The 22,749-nt window shown below is 50.4% G+C and overlaps 1 protein-coding gene and 1 non-coding gene across 8 annotated transcripts in view; both read left to right on the forward strand.

The window, feature by feature from the left end:
- The first annotated feature begins 11,841 nt into the window (after window positions 1-11,841).
- SPNS3 (sphingolipid transporter 3 (putative)) overlaps window positions 11,842-22,749 on the forward strand; it is a 54,450-nt gene continuing 43,542 nt past the window's right edge. For all 7 annotated transcript variants that reach the window (XR_006414725.1, XR_006414726.1, XM_044430024.1 and 4 more), the window contains exons 1-6: window positions 11,842-12,052; window positions 13,433-13,498; window positions 18,804-18,940; window positions 19,567-19,718; window positions 21,655-21,721; window positions 22,435-22,580. Coding sequence is in view for 5 of the 7 variants with exons in the window: in XM_044430024.1 (XP_044285959.1) it covers window positions 11,869-12,052; window positions 13,433-13,498; window positions 18,804-18,940; window positions 19,567-19,718; window positions 21,655-21,721; window positions 22,435-22,580 (752 nt within the window). In the remaining 2 variants the exon portion in view is untranslated. The remainder of the gene's footprint in view (window positions 12,053-13,432; window positions 13,499-18,803; window positions 18,941-19,566; window positions 19,719-21,654; window positions 21,722-22,434; window positions 22,581-22,749) is intronic.
- Window positions 14,209-14,280, forward strand: TRNAP-AGG. The gene has a single exon. It is a non-coding gene; the product is annotated as a tRNA-Pro (tRNA).

Raw genomic sequence — 22,749 nt, forward strand, 5'->3', positions numbered from 1 at the left:
AGTCTTGAAAAAACGGATAATTAAGGAATGGCAAAGCAAGGGCTGCAACAAAAACTGGAGTTAAGCAGCTTTGATGGGATGGTATCCATCACGACTCTAAAATGTTTCCTTTGACAGTCCCTAGAGAAAATTTGCAACTGATTTTGCTTTTGTTCAAAAAAGCAGCCTCCACGTGAATTAAGAATGTTGTTGTTAATGTTGCTGTTAGTTGTAAAGTCACGTCTGACCCATCGCAACCTCATGGACGACATTCCTCCAGGCCTTCCTGTCCTCCACCATCCCCCGGAGTCCACACAAGCCCAAGCCCACCAACCCAGTGACCCCATCCAGCCACCTCATCCTCTGCCGTCCCCTTCTTCTTTTGCCATCAATCGTTCCCAGCATCAGGCTCTTCTCCAGGGAGTCCTTCCTTCTCTTTAGGTGGCCAAAGTATTTGAGTTTCATCTTCAGGATCTGGCCTTCTAAAGAGCAGTCAAGGCTGATCTCCTCCAGGACTGACCGGTTTGATCGCCTTGCAGTCCAAGGGACTCACAGGAGTCTCCGCCAGCACCACAATTCAAAGGCCTCAATTCAAAGGCCTCAAAGGCTCAGCCTTCCTTATGGTCCAACTTTCACAGCCATACATTGCAACTGGGAAAACCATAGCCTTGACTATACGCACTTTTGTTGGCAGGGTGATGTCTCTGCTTTTTAGTATGCTGTCTAGATTTGCCATAGCTTTCCTCCCCAGGAGCAAGCGTCTTTTAATTTCTGGGCTGCATGTATACACAGATAATTATCTATGTAGTGCTTTGAAGAGCAAGTGGACTATCTGAAACGGGGAAGAAGAACGAAACTGACATTTAACTTGAAAGTTTGTACCTCTGCCACTTCATGGCTTCTCATTACATGTTATCTGTCTTTGGCAGAAAAAGACTAGATGTTGGAAGCGTCTGGCGAAATTGCCGAAGAAAAAAAATGTTAAAATCCGTATTAGCATAATAGCTTTATTAGGCCAACTTTGAAGTCTTGAAATGCAATGCAATCCACTGAATTTTCAGAATGCATCGTCAAGCAAGATGGAAAATAAGATCCAAAGGGGTGTGTGAGGTTGTGCGGAGCAGCTGATGGCAAAGCTTCCCATTCTGTGCTTGGTTACAATTTTAAGGTGAAAACTTGGAGGAGGTTCCGACTTGGGTTGGGATGTAACTCACCTGCATCTGCCCTGCTAAGCGCTTGCAGATTTCCTCTGTGCTTGGCAGGGTGAGCTGAGCGGAGGCAAAGGGGCCAATTTTGCACCTCGGCTGCAGGTGGCATGGGAAAGGGCGTTGCTTGCAAAGGGCAGGCCGGATCCTGAGGAGCTGAGCCTGGGAATCCATTGCGCTCCCAGCCCCACAGCGGACGCCTCCCCATAGCAGCCATTCAGAGCAGGCTTCGCCAGGTACTGGAGTGCTTTGAAGTGTTTGAAAAGAGACATTGATGTCCTGTCTCTTTTTTTTTTCTTGCGAGGAACTCAAAGTGGCTTACAAGATCCATCTCCCCTCTGTTTTCTCCTCACAACAACCCTGCGAGGGAGGACAGGCTGAAAGGTAGTGTCTGGCCCAAGTCACCCAGTGAGTTTCATGGCTGAGGACTAGAAGCCAGATCTCCTGAGCCCCAGTCCCACACACTCACCACTAGGCCACAGTGCTCTCCACTTGCCTTTGGGACCCTCCCAAGGATTGGTGGCAAATCAATGGGACAACTTTATGGGGAGGAGAAGCAACGAGACAGCTGTGATTGGAGCCCCCGAGATCAGAGGCAGTATTACGCCTCGAGGCCAGCTGCAGAGCGCCTTGCTGGGAAGCACCCACCTGGCTTTCTGGAAAACAAAAATACCTGCCCGAGGTTCTTCTGCATCCTGGCGGGGGACTGCTGGGAGGTTTAGTCCAATTGGAGGGTACCAAATTTGGGAAGGAATCAAGCAGATGCTGATTCCATCCTTGTAAGGCGCCACTCTTTGCATGTGAAAGGTCCTTTCCACCTGCAAAATACCTGTCCTTCCTTCAAGCAGCAGCCCCTTGTGTCTCTTGCTCAACGTCACCCTCCTTTCGTACCTGGCAGTCCTCAAAGGCCAGTCTCCACAGGCAGAGCAAACGCAGGAAGCCCTTCCCTTCACGCAGGTAAAAGGTGGCACAGGTGCACTGCGGTGCTGTCTGGGCCGGGGATGCTCTTTTCACCCTCACCATCTTGACGAACATTTGGAATTGTGTGTCTTTTGGCAGATGGAAGAAGAGGCAGCTTACAACAAGCGCCACGTCAGTCTCCTCCACGGGAGCGAAGCCCCTCGCAGTCACACCGCCACCCACCTCTTGGATAACACCCTGAGCAGGCAGTTGGAAAGCGGTCAAAAATCTGCCATGTGACGTGTCGCCCAAAGCACAGCCATCCGCGTGTTCGAAGTAGGTCCCCCCGGAAGGGCAGCTTCAGCCTGAAATCCCACGGACTGCCGCAGGGGAGAAAAATCGGCCACAAGCGCCCTTGTGGCTGGCCAGGCCGGGGAGACAGGTGAACCTGCCCTTCCGTGGCCAGGAGGTGCTTGGGTTAGCAGAACCCGGGAACCACGTCTCGGCTGCAGGTCGGAGTGTCTGCATGGGCTGTCATGGGTTCTGGAATGGCCCAGCTCCACCCCGCCAGTCCCGGAGTCTTTCTAGGCAAGAGGGCTACCAAGGGCTTTGTGGTGGACTAGCACCACGGCTAAGGAAAAGCAGGCTTCTCTGCAGGAGGCGTGGATCGGGTGCTTGCAATTCCTCACTCCTGGAAAGGTGCAGCACCATCCCAGGGCTTCCCCCAGGCCCTAGTTCCTAGTTTTTATCCAAGCACCAACATGATTTGGAGATGCTGTTTCGTGGTTGCAAGGCAAGCCTTCCAGATAGCTGGGAATACTGGGAATTGTTGTCCCACACATCTTGATGGTGTTGGTTGAGCTTCTCTGGGGAATATTTTTTATCAGAGTTCAAGGCTGTAGGCAGAAGGCTGTGAAATGCCTTCTTTTACTCTCTTCCACGCAGAAGACCCTTGTTGTTTCTGAGGCCTTTAATTTTTAAATGGAGATTTCCAAGGACCATGTGCTCCAGTGGGCACCTCCCTTCCCATGTTTTTGAATGAAAAAGACCCTTGTCAACTTGAACAGCCCATTTTAGGACAGTGCAAAAAGCATATGGTATGAAGTGGCACAGAAATGAGATTAGTCACAAGAGTGTACAAAACACGAGCCATTTCCTGCTTCCGTTTGGGTGATGCACCGTACAAGGCAGCTGGAGGCACATCCTGCAATACCAAAGATGTGTTCAGAGACAGCTTTTTAGGAAAAAGTAACACACAGAAATCAAGGCCTGTTCACGGTGGATTCCCACCAGTGGAGGAATGGACATCCGTGCATCTATGCTTAGAGCAGCTGAGACAGGAACCTGAATTCTTTGGAAGCATAAATTTCTCCAGCTTTTCTCTCCTGCATACTCACAGCTCACCCTCCCCTCACCAGCCCTGTACCATAGTGTCTCTATTATAAAAAGATCCAAAACTGTCCAGCAGTTGTGCACATCAGGCAAATGTGGCAAGTTTTGGAATTGCATGAATGAAGGTTGCCAGGGGCTGTCACTACCACCACGACCTTCAGCATCTCATATTCCGTATTAGTAGCCTCGTGGGGTTCTCCCCTATAGCCCTAACTGGCACTTGTTGTTGTTGTTAGTCACGAAGTTGTGACCGACCCATCGCAACCCCATGGACAACACTCCTCCAGGCCTTCCTGTCCTCCACCATCCCCCAGAGTCCACCCAAGCCCACACCCACTGCCCCAGAGACCCCATCCAGCCACCTCATCCTCTGCCGCCCCCTTCTCCTTTTGCCCTCAATTGTTCCCAGCATCAGGCTCTTCTCCAGGGAGTCCTTCCTTCTCATTAGGTGGCCATTAGTTGAGTTTCACCCTCAGGATCTGGCCTTCTAAAGAGCAGTCAGGGCTGATCTCCTCCAGGACTGACCAGTTTGATCGCCTTGCTGTTCGAGGGACTCACAGGAGTCTCCTCCAGCACTGCAATTCAAAGGCCTCAATCCTTCGGTGCTCAGCCTTCCTTATGGTCCAGCTTTCACAGCCATACATTGCAACTGGGAAAACCACAGCCTTGAGTATACGCACTTTTGTCGGCAGGGTGATGTCTCTGCTTTTTAGTACGCTGTCTAGATTTGCCATAGCTTTCCTCCCCAGGAGCAAGCGTCTTTTAATTTCTCGGCTGCAGTCCCCGTCTGTGGTGATCTTGGAGCCCAGGAAAATGGATCACTGCTTTGTCGTGGCGAAGGGGCTTGCCTAGCTCAATGAAGCTCTGAGCTATGCGGTGCAGGGTCACCCAAGATGGACAGGTCACGGCAGAGAGCTCTGACAAAACGTGACCCACTGGAGAAGGAAATGGCAACCCACTCCAGTATCTTTGCCACGAAAACCTCATGAACAGTACCAAAAGGCAAAAACTGGCACTAGTACTTCTAAAACAAGACAATTTTTCTTTTTAATAAAAACTCTGGTGCCACCTAGTGGCTTGCTTGGGTTATGCAGAATTCAAGGTGCAACCGGATGTCTCTCGACCCAGAGGCCCACGAGGCTTCTCCGCAGGGGTCCAGCAGGGGTGGGGGACCCCTTTTGGTGCACAGACCCCCTTCCACTTCGGGGAAGCCCTTGGAGGCACCACTCCCGGGATAGGCAGGGCTGAAAGCAAAATGGGCACGGCGACAACATTCCCTCAAAACGGGGGGACCCCCTCGCAGGGGGGAGTTTGCCTGGCGTGCCAGTCTGCTCCTTCCACCCCGTACACGGAAAAACAAGGCGTGCCCTCCCGCCTCACCGCCGTGCCATAAGCAGATCGCAAAGGGCGCCTGCGTGTCTGGCGGTGAAGACCCAATGACCCCGCTCCGTTAGTGGGGAACTGTCAATTGCTATCTTTGCATTTTATGGGTTTGCCAAGGTGCCTCCTTGACCCCATAAAGTTCACAAATGTAACCTTTTCTGGCAGGCCTGTTCAAGGTAACTTTAGTTTAGAAGACTTGTCAAAGGCATCTAATGAGAGTGAAATGTAACTCTACAGTGCTGTGAGTGTATCCAATCACTTTCCTATCCATATCAAAGTATCCAATCACCTTCCCGTGTATTGTATTCACTCCCTTTTGTGCATTCTATATAACCCTAAGGAAATTAACATGGGGTGTTCCTACTTAGGCACCCATGGATCCATGCAGTCAATTGTAAACAAACCTATTTGCCCTGACCAGAAACTGATTCCGAGCCTATATCGCGGATCGGTGTGACAACCCCGAGCCACCTTTTGGGTCCTGCCCCTTAAATGTTCTGCAGTCCCTTTAAACACTGCAAGGTTTCTTCTGAAGGCCACCCACCTGCTTTGGGAATTTGGGGCTGAAATTTATATATTTATTAAAAACTTTTGTATGCCAGCCCTTATGCCTTGGCATCTCGGGATGACTCACAATACATAAAATTGAAATTACAATAACATCGCATTTATAAATAACATAATTCAATAAAAGTTTACCTAAAAGACAAAATCAAAGTGACTGTTTGAACTGATAAAATACTAATTTTTAAAATAGCGATTAAATAAAAAAGTTTTGACCTGGCACCCACTATATTAATCATATAACCCTGCATTTATATGCCACTTTTCCCTTCTTGCAGGAAACCTAAGGCCACCTACCTAGTCTTCCTCTATTCTATTTTATCCTCAGAACAACAGCCCTGTGAGGGAGGTCACATCAAGAGGGGTGCATGAAGTCATCCATGGAGCTTCATGGCTGAGTGGGGAGTAGAACAGACCCCTGGCCCCGATCCAACACCCTCACCCCCACTCCCTTAGACTTTCCTACCAAGCACAAGCAACCATCAAGCTGCTCGCAAGACCTGGCTCAGCAGTTTTCAGTCTTTCCACAGCAGGGGACTGGCGAAAACAGGAAAACCACCTCAGAGGCCGCAGAGGCAGAAGCAAAAAAACAACATTCATGCAATGCAGTATTTTGTGTATTGGTTTCCAGATACAATACCAAACAATGAAAATTCTCCAAAACAACCAGAAACCGAGCAACAAACAAACAATGCCGGCAAAAGAACAAAATACTGAAATCGGTGCAGTGCGGCTCCCAGCCAGCTCCCACCAAGCTGTCTCTCCCCTTTCTGCCCCCCCCCCCCACACACACAAATGCGATGTCAACCAAGGAAGAGGTGATGGAGCACAGCCAGCCCCCGGACCAGCAGAAAATCTCCCATAGACTGGTGGCTGATAACCACTGACCTAGACAGTATACTAGTCCTCAAGAAACTTCTATGCTGTCAGTATGGGTAGAGGGAGTCAAGACAGGTTCCCCGGGACCAAGGCAGGGCAGAGTTTACACAGCATTCAGAGCCTGGCACTTGGCTCAGAAGCAGAAGCACGGCCAATGGATGGGCCAAAGTCTGGAACTGGGGGTGTGGATCAGACTAGGCCAGGATGTGGATGTGCGCACGGCAGGAAGACAGACAGAGCAGGGAACACGTATTCCGGTTGCGGCCACCAGACAAAGCCCTTGAGTTGCCCAATCCTGCAACATCACCTTGACGTAGGCCTGGCCTTTTGCCACCTAGGGATGAAGAAAACGCGATTTCTCTGTGAAGCCTTGACGCTGTGCTTTCTCCTGCTCTCCTCCACTGGCTGTGTTCAAAACCTGGTGCTGGAGGGGAACTTCGAGAATAACCTGCACTGGCAGAAAGTCAAGAAGGAGCCAGAGCTTTTCCCAGAAGCAAAAACAACTAGACCGGGGCTGTTGTACTTTGGGCACATCCTGAGAAGCCCTGGAGAAGCCCATCCTGCTAGGGAAAGTCCAAGGCAGAAGAAACTGAAGACCAATGGATCGGGCCCATCCAAGAAGCCACAGCCTTGGATTTAGAATTGCTGAGCAGAGCTTTCTGGCCATAAGTGGGAGACAGCGAAATGGGACATAACTGGATTTTTTTCTGGCTAACACAACTTCTTGTGCTCAGTGCTCCTGAATATCCAAAAAGAACTGCTGTCTTTTGGCAAAACGGCTCCAAGGGCCCAAGGTTTGTGCTGTATGACGCCGCAGCTCCAGCCTTTCTTTCCTCCGTTTTTTTAAACACGTTAACCTCACATAGCCCAGGCAGGTTGCATTTAAGCCGAAAATGCCCAACAGGGCTTGTTCAACTCCTACCAGGCACTTTTTCAACCCTAAATTGTTGTTTTGAAACTGCTGTTTCACCCACATGGGGGGAAGATACAGAACCCTCCATAGCTTTCTCCCCACAGATGAAAAAGCTATTGGGGGCAGGGGATGATCTGTTAAAGGAATGCAGAGAAACTGGCTAAGCTGCCTCTCACCAAGAGCCCTTTTCTCTGCTCTACGTGAGATGTTTCAACGTCCATTTTACCGAGATTTCTGCTTCTGGAGCCTTTGTGGGATTAGGACTGGCTCCTTTAAATTTGTTCCCCTCCCCAGGTTTCTGTATGTTCCATCGTACAGCCACAAGAGGGCGCTGTGTGCTAACAATAGCAAAAAGGCCTCAGCTCTTAGATTGCTAAAGAAAAATTAATTTTAAACGGGTTTTTTTTTAAATTAAAAGCTGTAGAAATGGTTGCAAAAGCCCTGCAACCTGTCACGTACCCACCCCTGCTGCAAGTCACCGTGAGTGGGGAATCATGAATGCCTCACAGAGGCCTCGTGCAGAAAACCTCAGATGGTCTTGCATTTTAGGAAAAAGAGGAAATGGAGGTATTCTGCAGCTCCCTTTCAGCCCCGCTTGGGCCGCATTCGCATCTTTCCAGGGCTGACCCCTGGCCGAGGGAATCTTGACAATGAGGTGCCTGGGTTTGAGTTGCTTCTGGCTGAGGATGATGGGAGGTGTAGTGCAATGCCTCTGGATGGTGCCAGGTTGAAGAAGGCTGTTCTGGTCGTTTTAAAAAACCAGAAATGATGTTGTGGGGGCAGGACGAGGGGGTGATATGGTCTGGATCTCTTGAGGGTGGGTCTGCATGTCTGAATTCAGCCTCAGGAGGCTGCAAGGGGTCCTCATCTGCCCAAAGGCCCTGGCTGAGCACAGAGCTGGAAGCAGACCCTTTCCCATCAAATCCCCGGGGAGGCTGAATCCGCCGCGACGCCAAAGCAGGCAGAGGCACCTGGGCCGTCCGTGTGTCCTGCAGAGCCGCCAACGGCCCACCCGGCAAAAATTCTCACTTCCTTTTGGCCCGTCTGCTCCGGCTTCCTGTTTGGCATTCCCACAGCCGGCTGGGGAAGCGGCCCTGAGAATTTCGCACTGTTAGCCAACCTCCTGGTGGCGGCCTCAGGAAGCTTGCTTCACACATGCCCGGCCCCCGGCGGTTTCCCAGTCCCGCTTTGCACAAGCAGAGTGCCCCCTGCAGCTCTCAGCAAGCCGCTTTCCGCAGTCCGTGCCTCACCGGCCCGGCAAATGACAACGGCAGAACCACACTCTGGGGCCCTGGCTGCCCAGACCTGGGGGTTCTGTCTGTGTGGGTTGCCAACTCTCTTCCTTTTTAGCAGCCTCTGTAGCTGTGCTTTGAACAGAAGATGATAAAGTGTAGACTTCCTCACCCCGGATCTGTAAGACTGAAACTCCCATCGTTCTGCCCCCCCCCCCCCTTCTTTGGAAATACTGCTTCAGATCATGCGGCTGACATGGGCACGGCAACAGAGCGCTTAGGCAGGCGTGCTGCAGCAGCTCCCGGCTTCATGCGCTCAGTGTGCAAAACCAACACCACTGTCCAGAAGCAGTACATGGCACAGACCTTTGTGGGTTTCCCTGCGGGTGATGGTTGCTCCGTGCTCCTGGGAGGAAGGACAGGATTAAAACCAAACATGGAAATAATTTGAGCCATGAAACCTTTAAGAGGGAGGCCGATCTCTTTCAAAAGACCCAAAGCAGCTTCCAGTAAAATTATTACAACATGCAAACTATACAATAGCTAAAAGCACTTTCCATAGCAACCGATGGCTCCAGTCTCCTTCTAGACCGTAATCAGAACAGCTGGTGCATAAAAATCAGATGCCTGGGAATCAAAGGAAGCCTTGCCTGGTGTCCTGTTGGTACACTGGCACTCCGCCACTGGGGCCACCAAGAGAAAGGCCCCGTTCCTTGTGGCCGGCTTCTGGAGGAGGTGGTCTGGGAGAGCAGCCTTAAAAGTTGGATATGGGATGTCTCACCTAGGGTAGGTGTTTCCTGTGAATAATGAAGACTGCGGTGGCTGGAGAGCAGGAGCAAAGTGCATCCTTGGAAGGTGTTTTCCAGGGATGCTGTGAGGACCTCTAGCTGAATCAGAGTCCTGCAAGAGAAGGACTTTCCATGTGGCACTCCCATTTCAGTGCCATGCCTGCCTCTGGAATGTTTCCGTTGCCCCTTTTATTTCAGGAAGACTTTCTGAACGAACCAGCTGCAGTTTATGGATTTTGCCTTTGACATATTGATTCATTCCTTTAATAATCTGCTTTCTCATCTGCTCACAACTTCATATGGGAATATGGAGCAGTCGCTAAGTCTTGTAAATAAAAACTGCAGAGAGATTGTTTTCCATCTGGAGCAATTGGAGGTTTTTTTCTGTGCACGGACCACTGCGAAGACTACCTGACCGCTGTTTCCGATGCCGATTTGGATGGCTTTAAAAGGGGGTTGGATGAATTTCTGCAGGAGAAAGCCATCCATGGTGCCCATTTCAGAGGGGGTAAGCCTGGATACACCAGTGATGGGGAACATGGTCAGGAGGTTCAGCTGCACACCTCTGCACTGGTCACGGTGTGAACAGCAGCTTGGACAGATGGACCCTGACCTGGTCCACCATGTCCTGATGCAGATGTTCACACATCTGTCCAGACTGGAACCAGCTGCTATAACAACATGGACGGATGCTCAGGTGGACGCAGAAGAGAGGAGGGAGGCATACGAGGAGGGACCCCCCCCAAAAGGAATTTATTTATAGAAAAAGTGTATTTATTTCCACACATTCAGACTTCTGTCCCCTTCAAAGTACTCGCCCTGTGCTGCAATACACCCATCGAGACTTTTTGCCACTGCTCGAAGCAGGTTTTGAACTGGTCCATTTTGATGCCTTTTAGTGCTTCTGCTGTGTTTTGTTTCTCCTCTTCCGCACCGGCAAAACGTTTCCCTTTGAGGACTTTTTTTCATCCAGGGAAACAAAACAAAAAAAAAAAAACCCCAGAAAGGTTGCATGGGGGGAGATCGGGTGACTAGGGAGGGTGGGGCACATGGGTCATGCCGTTGTTGGTCACCAACTGCTGAACCCAATTTTACCGCCGCACTTCGTTCGCGTACGTAAATCAGCCATCACGAAACGGGCGAACGCGAGGAAGTCTCCAAAACACCCCACCGAGGCGGAGCGCAGCCTCTCCCAGCCCCACAGCCGGCTACACCGAGCGGGGGAAGCCGGCACCACAAGGGGCCAGCAGGGCTGAAGGGGTTAACTCCAGAAGATAATTCCTGGGTTTTTTTCGCTTTTTGGGGGGCTTCCTCTTGTGTTGCAGCAAAGGCCTTTCAGGAAATTCTGGTATCTGGCAGACACAATGTCACCAACATCTTTATCTTTCCTTCCTCCTGGGACACAGATCTGTGCTGAGGGTTGCGGGCTCAGCAAGGGCCATCCAGGAAAATGTACTATGGAGCAGAGATTCAAACCCAGGGCTGCTTCATCCAAAATCAGCTCGCTCTGCAGTTCTGCACTGTAAGTCTGGGTTCCTGCTTCCATTTTCTGGAAGCAAATCAGGCCTGGATGTATTTGGAGCTCCAGACTGGATGTTTTGGGATGGATGAATTTGTCAATTTGGCTTCTGTCAGTTTTTGCTTTTTCCAGGCATAAGGTTGGTTTGAGAATTTTTTAAGGTCAGTTCATCCCTACCTGTTCGCTTTTTTAGAAATGTCACATGCAGATCTGTGCACACTGGGGTGTGCATGTCTAACTAAGAAGTTTCCCCAAATGTTTGAAAATATTTTCACCAATATACCCTTTTCCCTTGATAGATCCCTTGATATGCCTTTGTAGGGCGTTTGCCCTGAAAAGCAGCCTAGGAATATTAAAAAGAAACAAAATACGCAGACTTCTATACTTCTTTTGCTTTGAAAACCTGATTTGAAAAGGTACAGAAGGAAAGGACTTTGAAGGTTGCTGTGCCGTTTTTTATCTGTGCTTGTAGTAAACTGTCCCGATATGCTAGTAATGGGATGGTCTATAAAATCTTTGAATGAACGACTGGACGAACGAATGAATAAATAAGGTTAATGCAATTTTTGGCTTGCACATTGGCTGAAAGGCATGATCCTTTCTCTGCACCCTAAGTCTGCAGAGCTAAAATGCATGCTAAATCAGTGTCTTTTGGGTGCAAGAATACAAGAGTCCGGAAGGTAAGATATTCCCTTTTCTCAGGTCAGAACCTGGTCCATTTATCTCACAGCGGCAGTTGATTCCGAGAGAGGTGTCTTCTTTTCCAGCCAGACTTCCTGCCCACAATGCAAGTGTCTATCCCTGAATTAGGGCTTCAGAAAGAAGATGCTCTGTTATCAGCAGGCGTTTCTTCCGTGCATGCAAACGTGGGCGTTTCTTTTTGCCGTGTGCTCTGAGAAATAGTCTGTGCTTGCACACAATTATTGCAGGAGGGGGAAATGCAGAGGTTCTGCAGCTGACTTCATGCATGGCTGTTTGCAGGAAATGACTGAGCAGAGAAAACTTCCCCATAATGCAGTAGGTGGAATTTGGAGTTGCAGCGCCACACGGATAGGGACACTCTCCGAGCCCCAGCTGTGGCACCACCTGCTCCCTCAGCTGCTCCGGGGGCAGGATGGAGCTGGTGGCCCCACGGCCACCGCCTCCGTCGCCGACCCCTCTGAAGGCTTACGGGACCATTGAAGGGAATGGGGAGCCACAGGGGCTGGCCCGATCCCCGACCAAGAGGTCTTACCTAGCAATCGGTGTGTTGTGCTACCTTAACCTGGTGAATTACATGGACTGGTTTGTTGTGCCAGGTAAGCCGGCCCCGCTTTGTCCCGAGAGCAAAAGCTGCCTGCTTCCAACCACTTCTGGGAAGAGAATCTCTGGGGAGCCCAACAAACTCGTATGCTGAGTCACACCACGCCCAAGTAGCTGGCCGGGCTTTCTGGCAGGAGTTCTCCTAGCCCAGCCACCAGAACCTGGCTTTCTCAGGCCGCACCCTTTCTCTGCTCCTCTTTTAGCCTGCGTGGGCGGTGCGGAGGCCGTATCTTCCCTGGTGGCGGCTCCTCAATGCTGGAATGACCTCGCTGATAAGGACCGCCTTGTGCCTTCTCTGCTGTCTTCTCAGCGCCACATTAAGAACTTCTTCGCACAAGCGTTTGGCAGCCCGGGATGAGCTTTCTGGTTCATCCTCCGTTTGTTTTGCTAGCTGATGGTTTGAAGGGGTTTTTTAATATTTGCGTGTCTCTGTACAACATGGCTTTTATACGGTACTTTGAAGGTGTTAATCTTTGCAAACCACCCACCCAGAAACCTTCAGCGGTCAGGAGGGAAATGCAATGCATCAAATGCTTCTGCGTCTCTAACTGCACAAAGTGACAAAGAGTTTTGGGATGCAGCTAGCCGATTACTGCTTCAGCTTGCAGGGACTGGAACGCACGTCACCCAATGCGCAATGCGTCCTTTTCCATAGATAGACTCATAGAATAGAAGAGTTGGAGAGAGCCCCAAAGGGCATCTAGTCCACCCCCTGCCTGGCTCCCCAGACACAGCCATGTCCCTGACTTCCCAGCAGTTCAGCATCTAAATGCCCTCTGTGAGCGAGAGTCCACCACCCTTCCTGGTTAATGGCTCCACGGCTGAACCATTCTTGCCTTCGAGATGTTTCTCCGAAAGTTTCACTGGCAACTCCCTTGTTGTAGACCTTCTGCCCTCCTCTTCAGAACATCCCTTCAGGTCCTTGACAGCCCTCTTCTCCACCCTCCTTCTACCCTTCCTTCTTGCTTTCTCCATCACTGAACCTCTTCTGTTAGCCTCTGCACCTCCTTCAGTTTGTCCACAGCCTCGGGTGGGTGGGTGGACGGACAGATAGATGCCAGATTCAAAGACAGTAGGATGCCGTCCTCTGGCCATACTGCCCTGACTTCTTCAGCTCTTCAGATGTTCTTCAGATGTTTGCCAGGTCTTCTCCAGATCCTGCCACTTAACCTTGCAAGGTTGGGCACAGGTAGAGTTGGGCTTGGACAACTGGAATGGGGCTTCCATTTGGCCGAATGGCTTTGACTCCCTTACCTGCTTGGAGAAACCTGGCTGCTTTGCATGCCCGAGAAAGGGGCAAACCAGGAACAGCGAGGCATCAAACAAAGCAGAGCCTCTCGGCAAACGACGCTCATCCGATTCGCTTCTCTTTGCAGGCGTGCTTCTAGAGCTGCAGAAATACTTCAGCCTCGAAGACAGGAGTGCAGGCCTCTTGCACACAGGTAAAACCATTTTCCCACATGGGTCACCCCAAACTTTTCCCTCCCCTCCGCTCTTGTCTTAACATCTTGAAAGCGCACTTCTCATCAGTAGGTTTAACCACAAACAGGCAGATGACCCGGCCTGTAACGCCCGTTGTGGAGCCTGCGCAATGCAAGGACGCAAGGTACCGCTGTGGGTGCGTGAGGCTAGGACCGAGCAGGCCAGCGCACGGAGCTGTGAAGTCCCCTGGACTGGCCTCGGACCAGCCAGGGCCCCACAGCCTCACCTGCCGTTGGGAACGAAAGCGGCGCAGATCTTGGTGCGCGTGTCAGGGCCTGGGAGTCACGGACTCTTCCCATGGGGAGGATGAACCCGAGCAACTGGGCCTCCAGAAACTGAGCTGGAAGAGGTGCCCTGGCTTATCTCAAGGCCGCCCTCTCCAGATGTTTAGGCAGAGACTGAGAATAGCCAGAACCTGCTAATTTGTGGAAAACCGGGGTAACGAAGGTCCTTCATTAGGACCTGGCTGGGGAGCCAGCCCAGGCTGAAGACAGCTCACCTCCAGGATCTGCAAATCTTGCGTGGAGATCAAGCAGCACCAAACAATGAGGTTGATCTTTCCCTGGGGTGCAATGCCGGCCAAGGCAGGCTGCACACCGAGTCCTGAGGCAGCAGATCCACCTCCCGAGGGGATGTCCGTTTTGTCAGGATTAGGTCCCACTTCTTAACTGGCTCGTTGGTCTAGGGGTATGATTCTCGCTTAGGGTGCGAGAGGTCCCGGGTTCAAATCCCGGACGAGCCCTGTCTTTTGGACATGCACATGGTGGGCATGTCATGAGCGGAGCCAGCTGGAGCCGGGGGTCAGACTAGATGGCCCGGGAGACCCCTCCTGGCTCGCTCTGTTTCCGTGTTTCTTTTTGCCCCATTCGGTCCCTGCAGCTTCTGGGCAGCAGTGCAGGACCATTTCATCCTCCCCAGTTTCAGAGAACAAGGTGGGCGCAGAAATGGGTCGGCTTCCCGCACACGGTGGACTGGAAGTGGGGAGGCGCGGAAGGGAAGGCAGGGATGGGTCTGAAGCCTTTGGACCTCCTTTAACTATGCCAGTGAACTTTCTCGGGCTGTGAGCGAGAATCGGCCCAAGTTGAAGGGGAGGGAGGGCTTACAGGAGGGGAGGGGGCAGGTGCCAGGCCCAGGCCTTGACCCAGCACGGAGGCATCAAGCGAAAAAGCTGGTCAAGGGGAAAAGCGTCGCTTTCCCACCTGTACCGGGAACCTCCCTGCAGGGGGAGCCAGAAGCTTTCCTGAAAGGAGGTACTGCAGGGAAGTTCTCAGTTTGGATTCAACTCTTCACGTGGGCAGAAGCCTCTTTTTTCAGTTTGAGTAGAAGTCTAGCTAGAGCTCAAACTGCCCTGCGATCTGTGGAGTCCCCATAAAGAAACTGCATTTTTAAAGGGCTGTCTTGAGTTTTGGAACCAGAAGAAGAAGATTAGGGACTTTATTTTTATTTATTTATTTATTTATGGATTGATATCCTGCCTTTTTCCTGCAAAGGGCTCAAGGCAGCTTACATCATTCTCCTCCTCCATCTTATCCCCGCAACAACAGCCCTGTGAGGTAGGCTGGGCTGAGAGTCTGTGACTGGCCCAAAGTCACCCAGTGGGCTCCAGGGCTGAGCGGGGACTCGAACCCGGATCGCCTGAGTCCCAGTCCCAGGCTCTTCACCACGACACCACACTGGCTCTCATAACAGAGGGATATAACTGGGTGTCAATGACTTGTTGGCATTGCAGAGTGCAGGAAAACCAGCAAATACAAATGATTAATATTATTAATACAAAACAACAGCAACAGAAAGCTGAAGTTGCTCAGGAAGCTGAATTCGACACCCCGGACCACATTCTGTATTTTTTTCTGCATTCCTGTAAATGGGTGACACAGATTTGATTCCCCTCAGGCAGCACGACCTCAGTAACCATCCTGGTCAGACGCCTCTTCTGTCATTTTCCGGTTACATTAAAAAAGCAAACAAACAAACAGCAGCAACTCTTCCAGAGTAATCAATGACTCAGTGCATTTCTGCACATAGCAATCTAAAATGTCTTTATAAGGAGCAAACTGTTTGATCAAGTAATTTTAAAATCAGATGAAAAAATGATTAAAAGATTGTATAAGTTTCTCTTAGAAATGCAAATGGAAGATGAACAAGGTAAGGAAACTATGATATCACGGGCAAGAAATTTGGATACGATATTGAATTGCAGAAATGGCAAAAGCTGTGAGAAAGAAATGTTAAGATAACCCTGGCAACCTCATATAAAGAAAATTGGTAGAAATCTAAAATGTCAAGGGACGAATGGGAAAGCTTCACTGTCTGAATGGGAAATGCTTTAGTATCAAATTGGACTTCCAAACATAGGGAATTAATTTATCACCATCATTCTCATATTAGAGAGCAAGTTTTATTTCATTTGAGCCTTTTTGACTATTTATGTATTTTCTGCAAGGAACCCAAATTGGTTTGTCTTGCACAGTCCTGCGCCACTCCATCTTATGCTCACAACAACAACCTTGTGAGGTAGAACAGGCCAAAAGCGAGTGACTGGCCCAAAGTCACACAGTGATGAATGCAGAATGCAGATCCCCTTGCGTGGGACTAGAACACAAGCTATTCCCCACTTTTGGACTGCCATGTCCATCATCCTTGCCAAGGCCGAAGCTGCCTGGAGTCGATGGGAGTCAGAGGCTGAGGCATCAGGATTCCCTGCTCTAGCACCAAAACCAGAGCCATCCTGTGACGTGAAATGGTGGGAGATTCATAGCGCATCAAAACGTCACAGCGCAGAGTTAAACTGTGGAACTCATTGCCACAAGACGGCGGGCTGGCCACCCATTTGGACCACTTTAAAAGGGGCACTTGGGCAAATTCCCAGAGGAGAAGGCTATCCGTGGCTCTCGTCTTCATGGCTCCATGCTGCCCGGGCACTGGAGGCAGTATGCCTCTGTCCACCTGTTGCTGGGGATCATGGGCAGGAGGTGCTGTTTCCCTCCTATCCTGCTTGGGAAGCCATCTGGCTACTCTGAGAACAGAAGGCTGCATCTTTGCTCGCTTGGGCCTCAACGGCGGCAAAGGTTCTCACGATATCGTTCAGTTTCGTAAGCGCACGCTGAACGCAGCTGAGCGCAGACCCTCCTCAGCCTGGCTTCTTGCAAATGCATTGGACTGCAACCCCCATCTTCCCTGGCTGCAGCATACTGGGTTGGGGAAGACTGTCGCCGAGGGAGACACCCCAGCCCTTCCTGTCGAAGAGCGTTCGAGGCCCAAATCCTTCTCGATTCATCCCATCTTGCAGAGCCACGGTGAGGTGAAGATCGGTTTGTGTCGCTCCATGTGCCTTTACTGTCGGCACTGGGGAAGAGAAGGGCCAGAAATGAAATAAATGCGTCGAAAAAGGGGCAGCCCTGGCAGACCCAGATTAAAGCATCCGGAGGCCCCGGGAAACCCAAACTTAATAGCATCCGATCATGAGAAACAAAACCTCATTCTCTTCTTTATCTCCTCAACGAAAAGAGAACATTGCTGGAATTTTAGCATTGATAAACAGATTGTTGATACATTTATAACTTTTAATAAGTTTGCAGAATAAGTCTGGAATTAATGAAGATGTTCACGTGGAACATGCATAGGGGAATCATAGCTGTGTAACAACAAAGTCGGAACAGTTTCTTTCTGGTAATTTTGGATGCACACTTTTCTATTATTAATCAGTAAGTTGCAGTTTATCATTTTCTATGCAGAGAATGCTTAGATCAGACAACCAAATTTTTTCAACAGGGGGCCAGTTCACTGTCCCTCAGACTGTTGAGGGGCCTGTCTATAGTTTGAAAAAAAATGAACAAATTCCTATGCACACTGCACATTTAAAAAATATTTATTATTAATTAATTAATTAAAAGCTTTGGTATGCCATCCTATTATGCAAGAGCGACTGAACTTAAAAGCTATTAGTTTTTAAAATACCATTTAAATAAAAAGGTTTTGGCCTGGCACTGAAAAGAATATAAGCTCGGCACCAGGCGTACCTCTCTGGGGAGCGTATGCCAGAGTCTGGGCGCCACCACAGAGAAGGCCTTGCTCTGAGTTGATGACCGTTTTGCCTCTTCTAGAGAGGGTTCCCGGAGCAGGGCTGCTCCCATAGACCTTAAGGGACGTGAGGGCATATAAGGAAGGAGATGTTCCTTCAGGTATCCTGGTCCCAAGCCCTTTAGGGTTTGATAGGTCAAAAATAATTAAAATTAAATTAAAAATGATTAAAAATTAAAAAATAATTATTTTTTAAAAAATGTTTGCTCCGATGCTGTGCTGTCCGCCGAAAGGGGGAGTGCGACTTGCGGGGAGCCATGAGGGCTGCTCGCCTCAGTCTGGCCTCCCCGGTCCCTCGCCGCCCGAGCCGGAGAAAGGCCGGCCGGGCCCCTCGCAGGCAGGCAGGCGCCCACCGGCTCCGGGAGGGGAGCAGGAGGCCAGAGAGGCGGATCCCTGGCCAAGGGGCCGCGAAGGGGGAGGAGAGGCTGCTTTCGGGACAGGGCCGTGGCCGGCCGAGCGGGATGCCTCCCGCCTCTCCCCACCGCATGGCGGCCGCTGGACGGCGGGTTGCCCAAAGAAGGCCGTGGCTTGGCTCACATAGTTAAAAATAGATTTAAAAGTTCAGTTTTTCTTACCATCTATCCTTTTTTAGCGTCTTCGTCTCTCTCTCTCTCTCTCTCTCCCGCCCTCCTCTCTTCTGTTTCCCGCTCCATATTCCTACTCTGTATATGCGTGCAATGGCGGGGCGGGGGGAGCCGGCGCACACGCAGTTGAAGGGAGCTGTCACAATTTGGTGCGTGCGCCGGCTCTCTGCTCAGGTTCAGAGAATGCCTGCGCCGGCCCAGAGCTTCTCCGAGCGAGTCCGAAAGCTCTGAGGCGAGCCATATCCAGCCTGCAGGCCGTAGTTTGAGGACCCATGTTGTAGATCATTCTTTATCGTTTTCAGTCTAGAAGATGATCTTCCCCTAGCTAAGCCCCTGATTCTTATCGTTATGGATGAAATAAAATTAATGGCAATTTGTAAAACATTTTTTGGTTGGAGGCCGCGGGCCCCTAGGTTAGGAGCCCCTTGGCTGCAGCTTCCTTGGGAACAGCTCCTCCTTCCTCCACTTCTGCCTTCGACTTTCCTGAGTGTGATCGTCTTCTCCAGGGAATCTTGCCCTTTGGGGGTGTATCCAGCAGCACAATTGATAAATAAAGAAGGACATTTTTAAAGCCTCCGCTCTCTTGTTTTTCCCATGGCAGTTTTTGTTCTCTGCTTCTTGTTCTCGGCGCCCCTCTTTGGGTATCTTGGAGATCAGTACAAGCGAAAGATCATCCTGAGTGCCGGAATCGCCCTCTGGTCGGGTGTCACCCTCGGGAGCTCCTTCATCCCGCACTCCGTAAGAACAGGCCTTTTATTTGGAATGCTTTGCATTGTTCTTTGTTCTTTGCTGAGCCCAAACGTGGCCCTTTGGCGTTCCAGCCCTGGGGAATGCCAAAGGGCCAGGTGTGGGAGTCCTCGGCTAGACCGGCTGAATCCCACATGGCAGGTTCTTACTTGGCCAGCTTTTGGCAGCCTGGGGAAGTTAGTTACTCGTCCATGAAAGCAACCACTTGAAAAAGACAGAGAAAACAAAACGCATCAGTGGAAAAGCAGGACAAACTCGGACACGGGGTCCTTTTATTTGTAGATCCACATTGAAGGACACCCTGATTTCTAAAAAAGGGGCACATGAACAGGAAAGGTGAGCAGAAAAAGTCAGGCAGAAGAGTTTGGGGGGCAGGAGGTGAAGCTCACATGCGATAGAGACACGCTGCCAGGGGGGACGGGAGGGTTATTTCAGCAAATGCCCATGGACACTGGGGTGGTGGGGCAGAGGGCCCCCAGAAGTTTGGGGGCTGCCCCTGGCACGATCTCTGATTGGGCCTCTTGGAAAAGGAAAGGTGTGTGAGCTAAATTAAGTCTGTGCCAGGTGCTAGAGGGTGAGGTTTAATGTGCCCCGTGCATCTCCTCCTCCTCCTCTAGATGGCCTGGCTGTTTTTCATCACGCGGGGCCTTGTGGGTGCTGGCACCGCTAGTTACTCCACAGTGGCCCCAACCATCATTGCTGACCTGTTTGAGAAAGACCACCGGACTTGGATGCTTTCCCTCTTCTACATCTGCATCCCAGTTGGAAGGTAGCTATCCCTGCATATTCCTCGCTGAGGCAAATCACACCCGGAGCAGGAGTTGCAAAGGAAATGCATGCTGGAACTCGGCTTTGGCCCATCTGGGGCCCCTGGTGCCCTTGGACCTGCTCATCCCCCATAGGACCGTTCCCCCAGCCTGGGTCTCACCCTTTCCCCTCGACAGTTTTGCAGTTCCCCACCTTTTGTGTGGGTGTTGCCCTCCATCTGGAAAGGTCAAAATTAGTGCCAGGTCTTAATTAAGTTGCAAAACACATCTCCATCGGAAGCACTCGATGGCCTGCCTCTCCTAGCATTAATATGCTGGTCTGTACACCATGTCCGGCAGCTAAACCCTCTTCCAGCTGTGTCCTTTGAGAGAAGGCCTTCTTGGTGGTAGCCCCCCCCCCCCCGTTTTGGAAAGATCGCCCCAACGAAGCCCTGCCATTATCAGCATCGTTACCCTGTAGCTTCTTTTCTCAGGCATTTGACAGACTCTGCTGTGGTTTTAATCACGTCTTGACTTTTTCTTGTAAATTCTGCAAATGGTTTTCAGATTTAGAAGCGTCCCTGCCGGGGCTTGATGTGATTCATCTTGGCACATCGATGGGGCTTATGAGATATTTTAAAGATTTTAATCTTTGTAAATCACAGAGGGTACTGGGTGCCACAGAAGTGTAAAGCATGCGATGAAACATAAAGTGTGCGTTTTTGTGTCCTGCCCTTTGTGTGTCCCCCCCCCCCCCCGCCAGAATATGGTCTCCTAGAACATCTCTAAAATCGAATCTGGCTCTCAGGATGAAAGAGGCCCAACATCCTAAGGATTTAGGAGGAGTAGCTTTAATCTCTTTCAGAACTGCTGCTCTTAAAGCAGGGTTGGGGAACCGCTGGCCCACGGAAGTCCACGAGGCCCACGGCCCTGGCACAGGACCTGCCGCTCTCATCCCTTTCCGATTCAGAATATCTCGGAGCACTCTTACACGGCTCACTGTGTCCAGCACCCCAGAATAAGAATGGAAACTCTCTGCTCCTAAAGCAGATGGACTGACGCGAGGAGGAGGGCCGGCTCTCGTCACTGTGGCAGAGTGCCGCTCGGAGAGAACTGGATTTCCCACTCAGTAGGCAGAAATGGCATGGTGATGCAGACTTTGGATGGAAACAAATGCCTCATCCCAGGCTAAAAATGATGAATATATGGAGATGCCCTTCTATGATTTATTTATTTACTTACTTAAAACATTTCTATGCCGTCCCCATTGCAACAAAGCCTCGGGGCGGCTCACAACATCCATAAAAGAAACATAAAAATACAATCAATAATTTAAAAACTGGTACCATCTCGGCTATATATATTAAAATCTATAAATACAATAATAATAAATTAACAGTTAAAATAACTTTTAAATAAAAAGGTCTTCGCCTGGCGCCGAAAAGCAAATAATGACGGCGCCAGGCAGACCTCTCTGGGGAGTGCATTCCATAGATGGGGCGCCACCGCAGAGAAGGCCCTCCTCTGGGTATTCACCCTCCTAATATCCTTCACGGAGGGTTCCCGGAGAAGGGCATCCGCTGCCGATCTTAGGGGGCGGGCAGGCATATATGGACGCAGACATTCCTTTAGATAACCTGGTCCCAAGCCGTTGAGGGCTTTATAGGTCATCACCAACACCTTGAATTGGGCCCGGACTTCAATAGGGAGCCAGTGGAGCTGATGGAGGACTGGGGTTCTAGCTCCGTTTTACTCTCTCTGAGAATTGCAGTGGCAAGAGGTAGTATCCCAAAACCTTCCCCATTAATCCGTTTAATCGGCAAGGCCAGAAATTAGAACCCAGTGCCGTCTGCGTGCCAAGCTGGGGAAGGAATGCTGAACTGAGTTCCTTCTCGTTAGGGATGCTTCTAACTAGGACTCCTAATGCAGGTATGAACTTGCGGTTTCCCTCTCTTACAGTGGGCTTGGTTACATCACATCATCCGGAATGGCACAAGCTACCGGCCACTGGGGCTGGGGGTTCAGGGTGAGTTGTCCCTGTCTGACCTGCCCTTTCTCAACTCCCTTTTTCGTCATCGCTGGGGCTTCCGAACCTCCCTCAGGTTTTCACAAGAAGAGGCAGACCGGTTGAAGGAATAATTTTGTTCAGTGGTAGGGCCCTGAAGAGCATCACAGTCCGGACATTTTTAACGAAAGGCCCGAATTACAGGAATAAATCTTTCATACACACGCTCTGTCTTAAGACAGGCACTGCCTTCTGTGGGGAAGTGGAACGCTTCTGTCTGTGAAGCTGAGATGTGGCTGCACCACCAAATAGCAAAGAAAGCTACTTTTCGAGGACTTTCCCCCATGTACAAATGCATGTTGATTTCAATGAGATTAATTAATCTTCTGATTAATTAAACCATCAGTCAATGAGATGATCTTATGCATGTTTAGACAGAAATAAGTCCTACGACTCCCAGCCAGCCAATGCTGGGAACTTCAGGATTCTTTTGTTTGCTAGTTTAAGCAGGTTCAGGGTTGTGACTCGAGTTCCCCTGCTGGTCACCCTGTCTTCATTTTAGCTGTACAGTTTAGGGGTTGCATGCCAACTGTTTGTCTATGGAAAGGTTCCTTGAAGATGTATTGCAAGACATCCCAAATTCTACTTGCAGACTTCCCACCCGCCAGCTCTTGATCATGTCAGTCAGAAGCCCCTCGGAAATGCCTATTTAGCAAACTCTCCTGTCCCCACAGGTCACACCTTGCATGGGGTTTCTGGGCCTGGTCCTCCTCATTGTCTTGGTTCCTGAATCGACCCACCATGCAGCTGAGACGCCCAAGGCCCAAGAGCGCAAAGGGATTAAAGCCTGGTTCAAAGATGTCATATCCCTCTGCAAAAAGTAAGGCTCTCTTGCCGTTGTCGTGATGCAATCATTCAAGTTTCTAGTCCTTATGGGAAGTCTTGGCTGAAAAGAGCCTGAAAAACAGCCAGGGTTAGGACTAGGCAGAAATGTGTTCAAGGCCTTTACTCCAAAACTTGAGTCCAATCTCAAGTCCAAGTCGAGCCTC

Source organism: Varanus komodoensis, unplaced genomic scaffold (genome assembly GCF_004798865.1).
Source record: "Varanus komodoensis strain SLA01 unplaced genomic scaffold, ASM479886v1 scaffold20_1, whole genome shotgun sequence".
NCBI lineage: Eukaryota > Metazoa > Chordata > Lepidosauria > Squamata > Varanidae > Varanus > Varanus komodoensis.